The 18,310-nt window shown below is 28.1% G+C and overlaps 3 protein-coding genes across 3 annotated transcripts; all 3 read left to right on the top strand.

Annotated features, from left to right (window-relative positions):
* Positions 1 to 4,627: 4,627 nt before the first annotated feature.
* On the top strand, positions 4,628 to 5,556 carry LOC109605864 (uncharacterized). Its single transcript, XM_020022465.2, has 2 exons — positions 4,628 to 5,052; positions 5,111 to 5,556. The coding sequence occupies exons 1-2, from the start codon at positions 4,648 to 4,650 to the stop codon at positions 5,468 to 5,470; spliced, it is 765 nt and encodes a 254-aa protein (XP_019878024.2). The 5' UTR covers positions 4,628 to 4,647; the 3' UTR covers positions 5,471 to 5,556.
* A 7,683-nt stretch (positions 5,557 to 13,239) lies between these two features.
* On the top strand, positions 13,240 to 14,407 carry LOC126265552 (uncharacterized). Its single transcript, XM_049967346.1, has 3 exons — positions 13,240 to 13,392; positions 13,772 to 14,033; positions 14,088 to 14,407. The coding sequence occupies exons 1-3, from the start codon at positions 13,240 to 13,242 to the stop codon at positions 14,405 to 14,407; spliced, it is 735 nt and encodes a 244-aa protein (XP_049823303.1).
* Positions 14,408 to 15,430: 1,023 nt separating this feature from the next.
* LOC109605865 (uncharacterized) lies at positions 15,431 to 17,588 on the top strand. The gene is made up of 4 exons (XM_049967604.1): positions 15,431 to 15,664; positions 15,717 to 15,901; positions 17,016 to 17,271; positions 17,327 to 17,588. The coding sequence occupies exons 1-4, from the start codon at positions 15,444 to 15,446 to the stop codon at positions 17,481 to 17,483; spliced, it is 819 nt and encodes a 272-aa protein (XP_049823561.1). The 5' UTR covers positions 15,431 to 15,443; the 3' UTR covers positions 17,484 to 17,588.
* Positions 17,589 to 18,310: the final 722 nt, after the last annotated feature.

Here is an 18,310-nt window from a genome sequence, read left to right as displayed (position 1 = left end):
AAGACCTTCGTGCAAGTTCATTAACTTAAACTCAGCCTTCCTCGGTGCGTATCCGAATTTTGGAGGCGCTGATGATGATTTACAGTTTGTTAATTGGTCGTATGAAATTGTGTCAGCAGATTAACGGTCAACTAATTTGGCATTCCTTTTTCTGTTTGCGAGATAATTGAATTGGTCCTCTAACTGGACAGGTTTACTGTTTCCATTGTCTCCCAAATTGTGGCCAATTGTGCTCATTAATTAACAATCAACGTGTTGTTATAATTATAATTTTAAATGTGACAAGACCATAATAAAAAACGTTACGTAACATTAGTTAATACATACTTAGGCGTCTGTTATAATATTCATAATTGTTTTAAATTGATGCTAACTTGGCGATAGTGAAAGCATCTCTATTTCTTTCTTTTTTTATTATGAAATTCGTGTCGGGCTTGCAACAAATTAGCATAAAAAGTGTGCCGGACTCGAAATAATAGAATCCTGACTAATTTCGTGGACTTCAAGTGAATTTTGATTCGATGGATTGTTTTCACCTTTTACTGAAAACTAGATTTTCACCGGACGCGTCCAGAATTGTTAAAGTTTTTAGGCGTTTGATGAGGAATGCCCGAAACGAAAGTAGGTGAGGGTTAAGATTAGGGTTCAGTGCATCGTTTCGGCCTTGAGAGCCGTCTCGGAGAGAATCTCGTTTCTTGTGGTGCATCCAATAAAAAACAACAATTAATCGATTGGCGTGCCAGTTTTGGTCTATTTAGAGCAAAATTCCTCGTACAGACTGATTAGTATGGTAATTGTGCGCGAATGCATCCGTCAAGTGTATCGGCACGCGTCTATAGAAATTCGTTTGGGTACTTCTTGCCATTGTGTCCGTTAGGCAGTGCCGTACTCGTGGGGGGTGAAAGAGGGGGATCAATTTTATAATTTTTATGTTAATTACAATTCTAGATTATGTAGGAATGTTAAGGAATGTTCAATTAAAATGGTTATTTGGTTTTAAATTATTTTACAATACACGTTTATATTTTTAAGTATTGTTATTAATTATTTACAATGAAATCAATTCAATAATTAAAATGTATATATTTTACTTTGATTTACTTTATTATTAAAATATTTTTAATATTTATAATTATAATATTAAATACATTATAAAAAAAATAAATTTTATTATTTTATTATGGATTATTATATAACTAAAATTTAACAATTTAACAAAATTTAATTTAAGTTAATGATATAATTAAATTAATAAATTATATTATTTTAAATAAATTTGTACAATTAAATGAACAAAGTAATTTTAATAATAATAATAATAATAATAATAATAATAATAACAATTTTTATAATAATAATAATATATTGTTTATAATTATATAAATATATAATAATTATAATAATATTTAGTAATATTTATAATAAAAAATAATATAATATATATATATATATATATATATATATATATATATATATATATTAAGTAACTAAAACAAATTTCATTAACTGAAATTATGTTTACAAATAAATAAATAAATAAAGACGTTTTTTTTTTATTTGAATTATTTTACTACTTAAATATCAACAATTATTATAAAAGTAACCATATATATTGTAACAAAAAAAAACATTAAATAATTAAATCAATTTTTATTATTTTATATAATTTTTACAATTGAAGAAATATAGTTATTAAAATATTTTTTTGATTTGAATTAATTTATTACTAAAATTTTAACAATTCTTATATTAATAACAATAAGAAATAAGTAATTAAATAAATTTTATTATTTTAAATATTTTTTACAATTAAATATATTTTTATAAAAATTTTAATAATTTTTATAATAATAATAATAATAATAATATTTACTACATAAGGTAAATTATAATATTTCAATTTCTTTAATAAAAACTTTTTATTACTAAAATTTTAAACATTTCTCTAATAACGATAATAATAATAATTATAATAATTATTATAAATATATAATTTTATATAATTAATATTTATAATCTTTATAATAAAAAAATAGAAATATAATAAGGAATGTGTTTTAATTTGAATTATCTTACTAAATTATCACTAAAATTATAATAATTTTTATTTTAATAATAATAAATATATTGAAAAAAATTAAAATTAATTAATTACAATAAGTTTTAATATTTTGAATTATTTTTACAATAATCAAAGTATTTTATTTTTTTTTTAATTAATTTAAAGAAATTTTTTAATTTGAATTCTCTTATTCTAAAATTTTAATAATTTTTATATTAATATTAAAAACAAATATATAGAAAAATATAAAATATTAAATAATTAAAATTAATTTTATTATTTTATAAAATTTTTACAATAATCAGAAAATTTTATTATTATTGTATTAATAATTAATATTAATAATAATAATAATAATAATAATAAAATAATAAATAAATTTTTATTGTTTATATCTTTTCTACTATTGAAGAAATAGAAACATTAAAGAAATTTTTTAATTTGAATTCTCTTATTCTAAAATTTTAATAATTTTTATATTAATAATAATAATAAATATATAGAGAAATTTTTACAATAATCAAAATATTTTATTATTTTATTTTAAAATAATTATTAATTGGTATATAATATATTTCTTATTATAATTTATTATCATTAATTAGTAATTAAGGCAAATGTTATTATTTTATAAAATATTTACAATAATCCAAATATTTTATTACTAATATTTTATCATTATTCCACATATTAAGTAATTAAAATAATTTTTATTATTTTATATAATTTCTACATTTGAAGAAATAGAGTCATTAAAACAATTTTTTAATTGGAGTTATCTTATTACTCAAATTCTAACAATTTTTATATTAATAATAATAATAACAACAAATGTATTGAAAAAATAACATATTAAGTAAATAAAATAAATTTTATTATTTTAAATAATTTTTGCAATAATCAAAACATTTTATTATTTTATTTTAAATTAATTTATTACTATAATTGTAACATTTTTGATAATAATGGTAATAATAATAATATATTTATTGTTATGTTTATTATCATTAAGTAGAAATTAAGACAATTTTTATTATAATATTTATAATTTTTACAATAATCAAAATATTTTATTATTTTATTTTGAATTAATTTATTACTAAAATTTTAACAATATTGATGGTAATATTAATAATAGTAATAGTAATAATAATTAATATAATTAATAATTTTATAATAAAATGAAGAGATATATTCAATTAAATAAAAATAAAAACTAATTAAAATAATAAAACTGAAATTGGTGAATAATTATAATGACACTAATATATATATTAATTAGTGCAGTACTAAAGTCATATATGTTGTCCATATTTTATTAAAAAACATATATTTCAATTTATTAAATTATGTCATAAAATTATTAATAGTTAATATCTTAACTACAAATAAATGTGGAAATTTAAATACTTTTCAGATTTTGAATCTTTTATTTTATTGTTTTGTTTAAATTTATTTTAGCATCAATATTTAAAAATTTAAAAAACATAAAAAAAATTAAACTAAAATATAATTAAAAAATTAATTAATATTAAATTACATTTGTATAAATACAACTTTTAAAATATATTTTTTAATATTCTTTTTTTGTGTAAATTACAGTTAAACTAGTCAAAATTTTATATAAAATTTAATACTAATTTATTTATTATTATATTAAATTTTACTTATTATTTGAACCATTATCTTAAATTTTTACACTACTTCTTTTTAAATTAAACAGTTAAGTTTTTAAATATTGATTAATTTGGAATAATAATAATTTATTATTTATTTAGAAATTTTTTTTTATAATATTTTTACTGATAATTTTGTAAATTAAGTTTTTATTTTTAGACTCCAGATGTTTTTTAATTTAACTATTATTAATTAATAATTTTTTATAATAATAATACTTATTATTATTATTTAAATTTAGAAAAGTTTTCAGTATAAATATTACTCTTAGTTTAGATAAAAATAAATATTTAAAATAAAAAAATAAGGGTAAAAGGTATTATAATATTCAATAACAATTATTTTTAAAATTTTTAGTCTCTTTGCCTTTTTTAAATTTAGATTTATTATTATTATTATTATTATTTTTTAATAATTAATTTTTACTTTAGATTATTTTTTCATTTAGATATTAATTAATTTTTTTTTTTTATTATATTAACTTCGAATATAAAAAGTGCCTTTTATGGGGAATGTTCCATTTTTATTTTAGACATTATTTAGTTTACAGCATTACAAATATTAAAAAAAAGTTAATATCATTGAATATATGTTAGTTGAAGTAGCAATAATTGTAGATTAGTAATTCATAAATTTTATAAGGAAATTCAACAAAACTAAATCATTCGAGGTACTTAGATTAAACCGAGAAGAATGTGTGCACAAAAAATCATATGAAAAAAATGAACGACGCCAATGGACGAGATGGACACGAGATCCGGGGCTCATGTCTACCGATTGACCGCCGCAGGGGTGGGGTGGGAAGCGGTGCACGGACCGAAAACCACTCATAGGAGGGACCAAAAACCGCCTATATAAACTAAACAGTGCAAGTGAATCCATATCAGTACACAATCAACGGTCCAAACATGTTCCACAGGTGCATTATCATCGCAATAATAGCGGCCAGTGCGTGCGCCCGCACCACGTCCGTGCCGGAGGAGACGGCCCGTTCGGACGACAGTTCCGGTTATTTCGGTGACCTCAAGTATGTGTATAGAGTGTACAAGGAGTGCGCCGCCGCCGACTTGTCGTCGTGCCTGAAGCTGAAGCTGGTCTCGGCGCTGGATCGTGCCGCACGCGCCTACAGCGACGTCAGCCTCTTCGAGGGCGTCTCCTTCGTCAAGGACCCCAAAGCCACCGCCATAAACGAGGTGAAGACCGAGGCCGAACTGGAGACGACCCTTCCCAGGAGTTTAACGGAGAAGGACGAGGCCCTCAACCACCTGATCCTGGACAAGGTGACCAACTTCTTCGAAACCCACACCCTCCAGGTAAGCCCCAGCTAATTGAGTACAACTAGTGGCAGTTTTAACTCGTTGTTTCTTCCAGGTGAAGCTCCCAACGGCGAACGAGCTCCAACGCTCCTTCTCCGAGGAAAGCCGTGGCAAAAAGAAGAAGGGTGCAGGCCTCCTTCTACTCCCACTCATCGCCCTAGGAACGTTGATCCCCTTGGCACTAGGTGCTCTGGCTCTGTTGGCCGGCAAGGCTTTGATCGTCTCCAAGTTGGCTCTGGTCCTAGCCGGCATCATTGGCTTGAAGAAGTTGCTGAGCAGCGGCCACGGCGGCGGCCACGAGTCCGGACACGTCGAAGTGGTGGCGGGAGGACACGGCTCGGGATGGGGCAGGTCCTACGAAAAGGAACAGGCCCAAGCTATGGCCTACAACGCCTACGACCCAAAAAGTCGATGATTTAACTTATCTAACTTAATTTAATTAATTTATTCAAATGTACTGACTTATTTATAATGATAATAATAAATTTATATTTTGTTTTACACGTTGTGTGATTTCACCCGGAGCACTTTCGCCCGTCACTCTCGCTTTTATTTTTTTTTTGGGCCGAAACTGTAACTATCGGTGACCTGTTGGTACACATTATTGATTGACTGGTTCCATTGCTCCAGATACTTTTGTTACGGCCTGCATGGGTTAATACGCAATTATTATGATGCGTGCACAATTAAGTTGTTGTGGTCTAATTTGGATATGCACGTATCCATGTTATTGGCGCATCAATAACCATCTGCTTATTTATGGTGATTTTTTGTGCTCAATATTCGAGGCGTGTAAGATTGTTTGGTTTTAACTATTTCGCAGATTTTACAGTTAACAAACGAGGAAGGATTTTTTTGTGCCACCGTTAAAATTAACTGTCGGGCACTTTATTATAATTTAGGAGTTACATCTTTGAAACAGTTTCGAAATAATTAAGCCTACGTGATGTGGAGTTCGTACAGTTTTTTGACCTTTTTGTTATTATTTTTGATGTAATCCTTCATTGTCTTCGCACATGTTAATAAATAGTTATTCGATTTATTAAAAACCGTTTCAACTGTACACAAATTTTTCTTGGTGAAATTCACTTTTTAATAACGACACACATTTACAAAGTGCACGAGTAAAATGTCACCAATCAAGTTGGCGTAACTAAGAGCTGTAATTAATAAGTAGGTTAGATCCTTTTAAATTAACAATACATCAGTTATTGGTAATAAATCAAATTTGCGTGTTGCTTTTCGTATTGAGTTTTAATTATGATATATTGTTCGAATTTTACAATTAGTAGAGCTTAAAAGTGGATTTCTATTTTAATAAATAAAAAACTTACACACATATATTTATTAAAAGGAAACGTCTAATCATGTCAGTCATTCAAGCCCATTATTTCTTTATTAATAAAATCGTTTAATATAAGTAAATTATAGTAATAAATAATTTTTTCATGATTAAAGTTCAGTTAGTTGACATTCTGTGTCGTTCATTGTTAAAAATGAAAGAATGTGTATTGTTAACTTATTGTTTTTGTGTTCATCAATTGAACATGCTTAATCTACTTTATTGGTCTCTTTAAGTCTTCGTGTTTTTGTTTCTGGTTGTCACGTTTACAATTCCTGAGTAAATAACAAATCATAGATAGCTTTAGATCCAGATCAAATTATTTACTTAAATAAAAATATAGAAGCACATTTGATCTTCAATAAGTTGACTATAGAAGATAATTGAGGAGTCTAACCTCAATTTATTTATAATGGTAAAACCTACTTCTACATATAGAATATAATTGATGATTTAAAAGCCTGAATTGTAAGAGATTGCTTCTTTGTTTGGATATTAACATCAAATTATCTTAATTGTTAATTATATTTAAATTTGAATATTAAATATTAACTTAAATCATTAGAATATTTTATGTAGAACATATTGAAGCAATCAAATTTGAAAATTATATAACTTATATCATTTAAATTTTATATAGAAAATAATTGAAGAATCAAACAAATTATTTAAGATTGATAAAATTATAATAGTAAAGATCTTACCTTAGATTATCTCAAATATTAATTTATCCATATTGTAAAAAATTACTTCTATATTTGAATATTATATTGTTGTTAAGTTTTATGGAAAAGATAATTGAAGAAGTCAGACTTCAAATCATTTATGATTGAAAAATTTTCTTTGAAGTTAAAATATTATAAATTTTACCACGAATTATCTTTGGTAAATTTCTTACAGAAGATAAATAAAGTTATTAAACAAATAAATATCTTAATAGTTAAATACTGCTTCTAAATTTGATTATGTAACTTGTATCACTTGTAAGTTTCATGCAGAAGATGTCAAACAACAAATTATCTAAATTATAAAAGATTACTTCTATAAGTGAATATTATATTGTTTAACTTATATCACTTGTAAGTTTTATGGAAAAGATAATTAAAAAAGAGAGACTTCAAATCATTTATGACTGAAAAATCTACTTTGAATTTAGAATATTATAAATTTTACCACGAATTATCTCTGATAAATTTCTTACAGAAGATAAATATAGTTGTTAAACAAATAATTATCTTAATAGTAAAATACTGTTTCTAAATTTGATTATATAACTTATATCACTAGTTAGTTTTATGCAGAAGACAATTGAAGACGTCAAACAACAAATTATCTAAATTTTAAATGATTACTTCTATATTTGAATATTATATTGTTTAACTTATATCATTTGTAAGTTTTATGGAAAAGATAATTAAAAAAGTCAGACTTCAAATCATTTATGACTTAAAAATCTACTTTGAAGTTAGAATATTTATAAATTATACCACGAATTATCTCTGATAAATTTCTTACACAAGATAAATTAAGTTGTTATTCAAATAATTATCTTAATAGTAAAATACTGCTTCTAAATTTGATTATATAACTTATATCACTTGTAAGTTTTATGCAGAAGATAATTGAGGATGTCAAACAACAAATTATTTAAATTATTAAAGATTACTTATATATTTGAATATTATATTGTTTAACTTATATCACTTGTAAGTTTTATGCAAAAGATAATTGAAAAAGTCAGACTTCAAATTGTTTATGATTAAAAAATCTACTTTGAAGTTAGAATATTTATAAATTTTACCACGAATTATCTCTGATAAATGTCTTACACAAGATAAATTAAGTTGTTGATCAAATAATTATATTAATAGTAAAATACTGCTTCTAAATTTGATTATATAACTTATATCACTTGTAAGTTTTATGCAGAAGATAATTGAGGATGTCAAACAACAAATTATCTAAATTATTAAAGATTACTTATATATTTGAATATTATATTGTTTAACTTATATCACTTGTAAGTTTTATGCAAAAGATAATTGAAGAAGTCAGACTTCAAATTGTTTATGATTAAAAAATCTACTTTGAAGTTAGAATATTTATAAATTTTACCACGAATTATCTCTGATAAATGTCTTACACAAGATAAATTAAGTTGTTGATCAAATAATTATATTAATAGTAAAATACTGCTTCTAAATTTGATTATATAACTTATATCACTTGTAAGTTTTATGCAGAAGATAATTGAGGATGTCAAACAACAAATTATCTAAATTATTAAAGATTACTTATATATTTGAATATTATATTGTTTAACTTATATCACTTGTAAGTTTTATGCAAAAGATAATTGAAGAAGTCAGACTTTAAATTGTTTATAATTAAAAAATCTACCTTGAAGTTAGAATATTTATAAATTTTACCACGAATTATCTCTGATAAATGTCTTACACAAGATAAATTAAGTTGTTGATCAAATAATTATATTAATAGTAAAATACTGCTTCTAAATTTGATTATATAACTTATATCACTTGTAAGTTTTATGCAGAAGTTAATTGAGGATGTCAAACAACAAATTATCTAAATTATTAAAGATTACTTATATATTTGAATATTATATTGTTTAACTTATATCACTTGTAAGTTTTATGCAAAAGATAATTGAAGAAGTCAGACTTCAAATTGTTTATGATTAAAAAATCTACTTTGAAGTTAGAATATTTATAAATTTTACCACGAATTATCTCTGATAAATGTCTTACACAAGATAAATTAAGTTGTTGATCAAATAATTATATTAATAGTAAAATACTGCTTCTAAATTTGATTATATAACTTATATCACTTGTAAGTTTTATGCAGAAGATAATTGAGGATGTCAAACAACAAATTATCTAAATTATTAAAGATTACTTATATATTTGAATATTATATTGTTTAACTTATATCACTTGTAAGTTTTATGCAAAAGATAATTGAAGAAGTCAGACTTCAAATTGTTTATGATTAAAAAATCTACTTTGAAGTTAGAATATTTATAAATTTTACCACGAATTATCTCTGATAAATGTCTTACACAAGATAAATTAAGTTGTTGATCAAATAATTATATTAATAGTAAAATACTGCTTCTAAATTTGATTATATAACTTATATCACTTGTAAGTTTTATGCAGAAGATAATTGAGGATGTCAAACAACAAATTATCTAAATTATTAAAGATTACTTATATATTTGAATATTATATTGTTTAACTTATATCACTTGTAAGTTTTATGCAAAAGATAATTGAAGAAGTCAGACTTCAAATTGTTTATGATTAAAAAATCTACTTTGAAGTTAGAATATTTATAAATTTTACCACGAATTATCTCTGATAAATGTCTTACACAAGATAAATTAAGTTGTTGATCAAATAATTATATTAATAGTAAAATACTGCTTCTAAATTTGATTATATAACTTATATCACTTGTAAGTTTTATGCAGAAGATAATTGAGGATGTCAAACAACAAATTATCTAAATTATTAAAGATTACTTATATATTTGAATATTATATTGTTTAACTTATATCACTTGTAAGTTTTATGCAAAAAGTAATTGAAGAAGTCACACTTCAAATCATTTATGATTGAAAAATCTGCTTTGAAGATAGAATATTTATAAATTTTACCTCGAATTATCTCTGGTAAATTTCTTACAGAAGATAAATTAAGTGGTTAAACAAATAATTATCTTAATAGTAAAATACTCCTTCTAAACTTGATTATATAACTTGTGTCAGACTTCACTTCAAATATTATAAATCTTACCTTAAATTATCCCTGATAAATTTCTTACAGAAGATAATTGAAGAAATAATCTGAATTATAAAAGATTAATTCTAAATTTGAATATTATATAATCATGTATATGTATCATTAGTAAGTTAATTGAAGAGTCAAACATCAAATTATTTAAGAATGAAAAGTATGCTTTAAAGTGAGTTACTATTATAGTAATCAAGAAGATGTGGAACATATCTGTAATCATAAAATTTATTTTCTGAAAGTAAATCTTTCAAATTGAAGGAGAATGTTATTTGACACTTTTACTCATTTATATCCTCAATGATGTTTTCCATAAAATCTGTCGCAAAACCTTAAAGGTTTTGTTTAAGTTTAATGATGCACTAAAAATGTCTCTTGAACTTTCTTCATTTCAAATGCAATCAATTTAGAACACAATTAACATTGACTTCGAGTGCCCATTAAAAATATCATCCAGATACTTCGGACGTGTTTACCAAATAACATATTTGTTTTTGCATCACAATAATGGTGTTATCGTTCGATAATTGAACGTCCTTATAAGAACGCATCTGTAAAAGTAAAACAGTTATCCTAGAAAAACGTAACAATTCCGGATAGAAATTATGTCACCGCTTTCACCCAGACACTCTGGAATTGATTCCGAGAAAAACAACATCCTGTGACTTCAGTGGGGATGTTTGGAAATTAATTTATTTTTTTTTTTTTCGTTAATGCACAATCCAGCACATATTTACATAATAGACGTAATGAAATTTCCACTGAGATGCCTTTAATTAAAGCTGGAAGCTTTCATAAATATTTATTTGTCCGAATTAATAACGAAATTTTTCAATCCTACATACAAAGGGGGTAAAAAACATTAGAAAACTAGTTGTGCGTTCCCAAATGGTAATCTGAAAGAAGTATCGGTTTGTATATGGGAAAATGCCATTAGACCTTATTGATGTGCGTTGAGTACCAGATTGTTGGTATATACTGCTCACTAAAAACTTTGTAAGTCGTACTACAAGAAGAAGCAACAGTTTTTTTAGGAATTTGGAAGTAGCTTCTTTGCCTCTTCCAATTTCCAGTCTTCAATAACTAATTTGTCTTGATTTCCTTTCCATATTCATCCCAATATTTTCAGTCTTGACTAAAAAGTACTTCAAATTACCTTTGTATATCTATATATGTGACTATTTTGTCTTTTAAAGATGAGAGTAAAAAAACAATTTTGAAGTTATGATGTTATAAATCTTACCTTGAATTATCTCTGATAAATTTCTTACAGAAGATAATTATAAATTATAAAAGATTACTTCTAAATTTGAATATTATATAATATATATCACTTGTAAATTTTATGCAGAAGAAAATTGAAGAAATCAAGCCACAAATTATATAATATTGAAAAACCAATTTTGAAGTTATAATATTATAAATCTTACCTTGAATTATCTCTGATAAATTTCTTACAGAAGATAATTGAATAAGTTAAATGTCAAATTATGTAAATTATAAAAGATTACTTCTAAATTTGAATATTATATAATATATATCACTTGTAAATTTTATGCAGAAGAAAATAGAAGAAATCAGGCCACAAATTATATAATATTGAAAAACCAATTTTGAAGTTATAATATTATAAAACTTACCTTGAATTATCTCTGATAAATTTCTTACAGAAGATAATTGAATAAGTTAAATGTCAAATTATTAAAATTATAAAAGATTACTTCTAAATTTGAATATTATATAACTTATATCACTTGTAAGTTCTATGCAGAAGACAGTTTGAAGAAATCAGATTCCAAATTATTTAAGATTGAAAAATCTACTTTGAAGTTATAATATTACAAATTTTACCTTGAATTATCTCTGATAATTTTCTTACAGAAGATAATTGAATAAGTTAAATGTCAGATTATGTAAATTATAAAAGATTACTTCTAAATTTGAATATTATATAATATATATCACTTGTAAATTTTATGCAGAAGAAAATTGAAGAAATCAGGCCACAAATTATATAATATTGAAAAACCAATTTTGAAGTTATAATATTATAAATCTTACTTTGAATTATCTCTGATAAATTTCTTACAGAAGATAATTGAATAAGTTAAATGTCAAATTATGTAAATTATAAAAGATTACTTCTAAATTTGAATATTATATAATATATATCACTTGTAAATTTTATGCAGAAGAAAATTGAAGAAATCAAGCCACAAATTATATAATATTGAAAAACCAATTTTGAAGTTATAATATTATAAATCTTACCTTGAATTATCTCTGATAAATTTCTTACAGAAAATAATTGAAGATTACTTCTAAATTTAAATATTATATAATGTATATCACTTAGGTAAGTTTTATGCAGAAGAAAATTGAAGAAATCAGGCCTCAAATTATTTAATATTGAAAAACCAATTTTGAGGTTATAATATTATAAATCTTAGCTTGGATTATCCCTGATAAATTTCTCGTACTACAAGAAGTAGCAACAGGTTTTTTGGGAATTTGGTACAATTTGGAAGTAGTCTCTTTGCCTCTTCCAGTTTCCAGTCTTCAAGGACTAATTTGTCTTGATTTCCTTTCCATATTCATCAAAAGAGTACTTCAAGTTATCTTTGTCTTTTAAAGATGAGAGAAAGGCATCTCTAGAAATTGTGAAGGGTACCATGGATTCATCCACATTCCATTTAAAGACCTGAAGACTCCTCCGAGGAACTAGTGTTAGTTTGAGCAGTTTACGTGCCATTGAAAGAAAACGGCGAGCCGAATGGCACGACAACGCAGGAGTCGAAACTATGCGGCCCGAAGACAGAGGAAAACCGGTAGAATAAAAATAAAACCAAGCGGCTTTATCTGGCAGAACTAGGCAACTACAATATTGGAAACTGGTATGGATAACATAAATTTTCTCACTAAGGCCATTCGGATCCTTTGCTGATATAACCGGGACGCGGACGTCCAACGACCAGTATCGTTCAAGAAGTTGGTGCGCGTACTTGAAGGACTCGCATCACCATGAGGTTGTTTGTTCCTGTTGCGGTCCTCTCCGTCCTGGCGGCCGCCGTCTCGGCGCACGACGACGACGTGGCCTACGAGGACTCGGTGTACGGCGACGCCATTAATTTCGTTAACGAGTGCGGGTCCAAAGAGTTGTCACTGTGCTTCAAGGTTAGTGGCTTCTTCAATTTGTCCACCGGATTAAGTATCAGTCAAGAAAACGTGGATTAGCTCATCATAACTTATCATAACATCATCTAGTCTTCCAACTGAAGAAGTTAATTTGACTATTTGTATATATGTCTTGTCCTTTTAAGACTTAGATGCTTTGGTAGATAATCTGCGGTGCGACCCCATTAATGGTGTCAGACATCCGACACATGACGCTCCTCCAACGTACGCACCATATTGCAGATATTCCACCGTTATTTGCTTAACTGTACGAGATTTTTCTCGCGTCCACGATATGAAAAGCATCTAACAGTAATTCCCACACGTGTTCATTAATTTCGGACCTGTAAACCGACATAATTCCGTTAATAATTTTCAGGAACGTGCCCTAAAATACCTGGACAGGCTGCCAAACAACGTGGATCTGGGCTCGGGGATCAAGATCAAGGAGACCCACGACGGTGCCGGTCGTTCGTCCCGCTCGTACGAGACGGCGAAGATGCCGGACGAGCCCAGGGCCAGGGAGAACGAGCTGGACAGCATGATCGTGGAGAAGCTGGCCGACTACTTCACCTCCCACACGTTCGAATTCAAAATGCCTTCGGACGCGGCCAAAGACCTTAAACGGTCGTTGGAAGAAGGTAAATAAAATCAACGTTTAACTCACTCCTCCTTGACTCTCCGACTTAATTCAGGCAGGAAGAAGAAGAACAACAACAACAACAAGGGGGGCAACATGGGCAACATGATGATGCTGATCCAACTGAAGGCAGCCCTGATAGGGGCCATCATTCTTAAGGTGGTGGCACTGGTGGCGTTCAAAGCTTTACTGGTGGCCAAGGTGGCTTTGACCATTTCCAGCGTCATAGCTCTGAAGAAGATCCTGGAGCAGAAGCACCACACCTCCACCTACGAGATAGTGTCCCACCCCCACTACGACGACCACGGAACTTTCGACAGGTCCTTCAGCCCCGAACTACCCTACAACGCCCACAAGGGGGCGCGTAACAATTGATTTGGTTCAAGTCGTTTGCTTCAGGGTTAAACTGGTCATTATTGTTTTAGGGTTATTTATTTTATTTGTAATATTTATTGTTGTATTTAATATACTTGGGTTTATTTTTACCGACTTTTACCCGTTATTTACATACAATAAACATGTAGGTCAAGTCAAGTGGCGGATTTTCAAGTCCATTGTTGTTAATTCGCAGGAATTCGGTTGCAGGATTTTGTTGGCGGAAATACGCATGAGTCACTAACGGTGGAAATAGAAAGTAAGTGAGGAGGGACGCCAGGGAGAATTTAATTTACATCTGCTTTCAATTTGTGGAAGAAAAATGTCTTTATATTAAATCTTATGGGGGTGGTAAATTGTGAACGTGAACGAAAATCATTTATTAATTTCAAATTGTGCCCTGCCAATTTCCCCAGCCAGGTTTGTTTTCTCGAATAATTAAATTCTTAAAAGGCCTCCCCTAATGGAGTATTACAGTTTAATAGACTGACGCCTTTGGAACTAAATGAGTTAATTGGGAAGGGTGGATAAACACGTAGATTATAATTGCAATTTACTTGTAATACTATATTCCCAACTTAATGAAGTAGATTTTTTATGTTTGATTGATTCAGTTTAGTGTTGGAATCAAAGAAAGCATAAGAGTTTCATTGTTGGCTCAGTGTGTTCTCTTAAAAATTGTGCAACTAATAACTACTGTACTTGTATAGTACCATGAGGTAACACCACAACAATATTTACTGATCAATTATTCAGATCAAATGTACAAAAAGTTGGTGCCTTCCCAGGGAAATCATAATGAGAGGCTAATTTGCGAAATTGCATGAGAACAACTCTTCGAGACAAAGCCAAATCGTCGTAAAAAATCTGCAATTATCCCGAGAACAATACACTTTCACTGTCAAGTCACTCTGGCATAACATGGCGAAGTTATAAAACGTATTGTTGGGTTTTTGCAATGATTATTTAGTCAAAAATGCTGCTCCAAACAAGATTCTACAGCAGTTTAGTGTTGGTGGTGATGGTGAGGTGCACCATGGTGAACCCCCCCGACCTGGGGGAGGAATTCAGACAGTGCGCCCTGACCCAGCCTCAAACTTTGGGCACGTGCCTCGGAGTGGGTGCCATCAACAGGCTGCAATACTTGGACAACAACCCCGAGTTTGAACTGGTGGACGGCGTCACTCTGATGAGGAACAACGACCAGGAGTACCGGGAGGAGTTCAGCGCCCCCGCAGCCGACCCGTCTAGCTTCAGGTACGCCACCACGAGTTATTGTGGATGTGGTTATTGACGTTTGATTAATCAGGAGCATCGTGGACACGTTCAACTACGTGTTCTCCCGCCGCAACACGCATTTCAACATGGACTTCCTGTATCCCGGACTGGGGATGCAGCTGGTGCCATCTGGCGCCCCCGGCGGCATGCTCGAGTTCGTACTGGATCCGCATCGCGAGGCCGTCAACGCCCACTCGCTGAAGGAGGCGGGAACTGGTACGTGACAGGAAACTTGAACTTGAACGGTTAGTTGCGAGGTCGGCCGTCCTGGCGCGTTACAGGTTCCTGTCCGCCTTGAACTTGACCACTCAAGTTGCAGGTCGCTTCTTCGTGTTTACGAGCCTTGAACTTGTCTTTACTTGTGATACTTTCTCCAGCTAATATATATATATATATATATATATATATATAAGTTATTCAAGTTATCTGCGGAAGAGTTTCTCGACATTGTTGCTGCTTTATCAGCAGCATATCAGCACATAAACTTAATAAACATAACCAACAAATTAAATTCCTGCGAAAACAACATAAAGCATAATAGTTTATGTCTTTCAACACATCGTAAAGATATATAATAAAAGCTACCTCATAAAAATTAACAACTTTGTGTATCTAAAATATGTGTTAAGTTAAGAATGTCAATGACCATAAACATGGAAATAAATTGAATGAACCTGCTACAACTGAAGGTTAAATTTACGTTCAACTTGTACGCTGTTGCCAAAGGTACAAGCAGGTGTATTTTATAAATGAGTACTTCCTATTGATTATTATTTGCCCTCAGAGCTTCACCATGAAGGTTTTGTATTAAAGCTTCAGTGGCTCCTGATTTAGGTACCTTAATCTCAGTAATTTAACTCTTGAAGTGATGAGGAACCTGCTGATGACTTGGTACTTCATCCAACCAAAGTACTGGATCTTATTTTGAGTTAGCTGTTAGATTGTAGTACAAAACAAACTAAAAAAGGATGGTTTAACTTTCTTATTCTTGGATTTCTGAAACGGTGGACGTGGCATCAATGGTTAATTGAGATTTCCCTGCAAGAATGTTCAGCATCCTCACGTTGTAAGTTCAAGGCTCAGCCGCCAGAGCCAAACAATGATCTCTTGGCGTTTTAGTAAGTCAAGGTGAAAATTATTAAAATGGGAAAAGTATGTTATATTGTCAAGATCAAACACTAATAGATAATTTAGACGGAGAGAATCTATCGGGCTCACGGCGCATGCATGTGAAGATTAGAAATTGTGCGGCGTGGAGAAAATTTATTTTTAGAAAACAAGTTTTGAATTAATTGGCGATTACATTTTTCATTCCGGTTGTGTGTTTCAGGCACCATATTGGCCAGGCAGTTCGTGTTGCCGTTCATTTTGGGGTTGAAGTTTAAGATTGCCACAATTTTGCCCATAATTTTTGGCATTATAGCCTTGATTGCTAAAAAGGCAATCATTTTAAGTAAAATAGCTTTGGTTGTGAGCAGTGCTTTGGGCCTAGCCACCCTTATTTTTGGAAGTGGTGCCGTCAAATACCAAGGACAATATTACCAGGGACATCAACAATTCAATCCTGGTTTTGGAGGACATTATAAGTACGCAAAGACATTCCTCGCGTATTAAATGTTTAATTTATTTATTATTTGAAAGGTACCCGGAAGAAGACTACCAAAATGTAGCGTACAGAAGTCCGGAAATGAACGATCAGTTTAAATATTCAGACGAGTTTTACGACAGAGATGACAAAAAGAAAGGAAGGAACTTTGCTTGGAGTGATGATGAAAAGACGAAAAAACTTACTACATGAATCATTTAAGTTTAAATAGTTAGTGATGATCTCTCATAGTTTATTTATGTGTATGTGTTGTTAAAAATTATAATTAAAAAATAAATTTTATTATTTTTTACCTTATTTAAATGCTTTTATTTTTGTATTTTAATGAAGAACCATATAAATTTTAAAGTAATTATTTTAATATTGTTTAGTTTTAATTAATCTTTTATTTTTAATAAAGCTATTAAAACATATTTTGACTTTTATTATAATTTTTTAAGTAAAATAAAAATAAAAACTATCTAATTTTATCACAAATATGTTATTAAAAATAAAATAAATTAATTAATTTTGGTCTAATTTTTGTAAATTCTTTGTTTATAAATATTTGTTATGTTTTGATAAATAATGATATTTTAAAATGTACAAAAATTTATGAAAATATTAAATTTTAATTAAAATTTGATTAATATATATTCTAATTTCATTTAATTTAAATATTTAATTTAATATTTAAATGATTTTTTTATATTTATAACTATTTATAACTCTATATCATATTAATATTTTTATTCCCATACAATTAATATCAATTGGAATTTTTATAAGGTTATGGTTTTATTGATATTATGGATTCTTAGAATCAAATTTGTAAATTAAATATTTTTTATAATTAAAATAGTTTCATCAATTCATAATTCATTTATTTTTAATTAATTTAAATAATGAATTTAATAATTTAAATATTTAATTTAATAATTAAATTACATTAAAATTTTTGAGTGAATATTTTTTTATTGTTGAATGTTATTGAATTTTGAAATCAATTTTTGTTTGGTGTTTGTCATATTAATTTTGTA

Source organism: Aethina tumida, chromosome 5, assembly GCF_024364675.1.
Source record: "Aethina tumida isolate Nest 87 chromosome 5, icAetTumi1.1, whole genome shotgun sequence".
In the NCBI taxonomy this organism is placed as follows: Eukaryota; Metazoa; Arthropoda; class Insecta; order Coleoptera; family Nitidulidae; genus Aethina; species Aethina tumida.
Note: the sequence above shows the minus strand (reverse complement) of the source record. Positions and strands in the feature narration are given on the sequence as shown.

Bases quoted from the DNA above. Each gene is read 5' to 3' on its own strand.
- LOC109605864 (XM_020022465.2), top strand. From the start codon at position 4,648: ATGTTCCACAGGTGCATTATCATCGCAATAATAGCGGCCAGTGCGTGC. The intron at 5,053-5,110 runs GTAAGCCCCAGC...TGTTTCTTCCAG, and splicing joins TCGAAACCCACACCCTCCAG to GTGAAGCTCCCAACGGCGAA.
- LOC126265552 (XM_049967346.1), top strand. From the start codon at position 13,240: ATGAGGTTGTTTGTTCCTGTTGCGGTCCTCTCCGTCCTGGCGGCCGCC. The intron at 13,393-13,771 runs GTTAGTGGCTTC...AATAATTTTCAG, and splicing joins AGTTGTCACTGTGCTTCAAG to GAACGTGCCCTAAAATACCT. The intron at 14,034-14,087 runs GTAAATAAAATC...GACTTAATTCAG, and splicing joins TAAACGGTCGTTGGAAGAAG to GCAGGAAGAAGAAGAACAAC.
- LOC109605865 (XM_049967604.1), top strand. From the start codon at position 15,444: ATGGTGAACCCCCCCGACCTGGGGGAGGAATTCAGACAGTGCGCCCTG. The intron at 15,665-15,716 runs GTACGCCACCAC...TTGATTAATCAG, and splicing joins GCCGACCCGTCTAGCTTCAG to GAGCATCGTGGACACGTTCA. The intron at 15,902-17,015 runs GTACGTGACAGG...TGTGTGTTTCAG, and splicing joins GCTGAAGGAGGCGGGAACTG to GCACCATATTGGCCAGGCAG.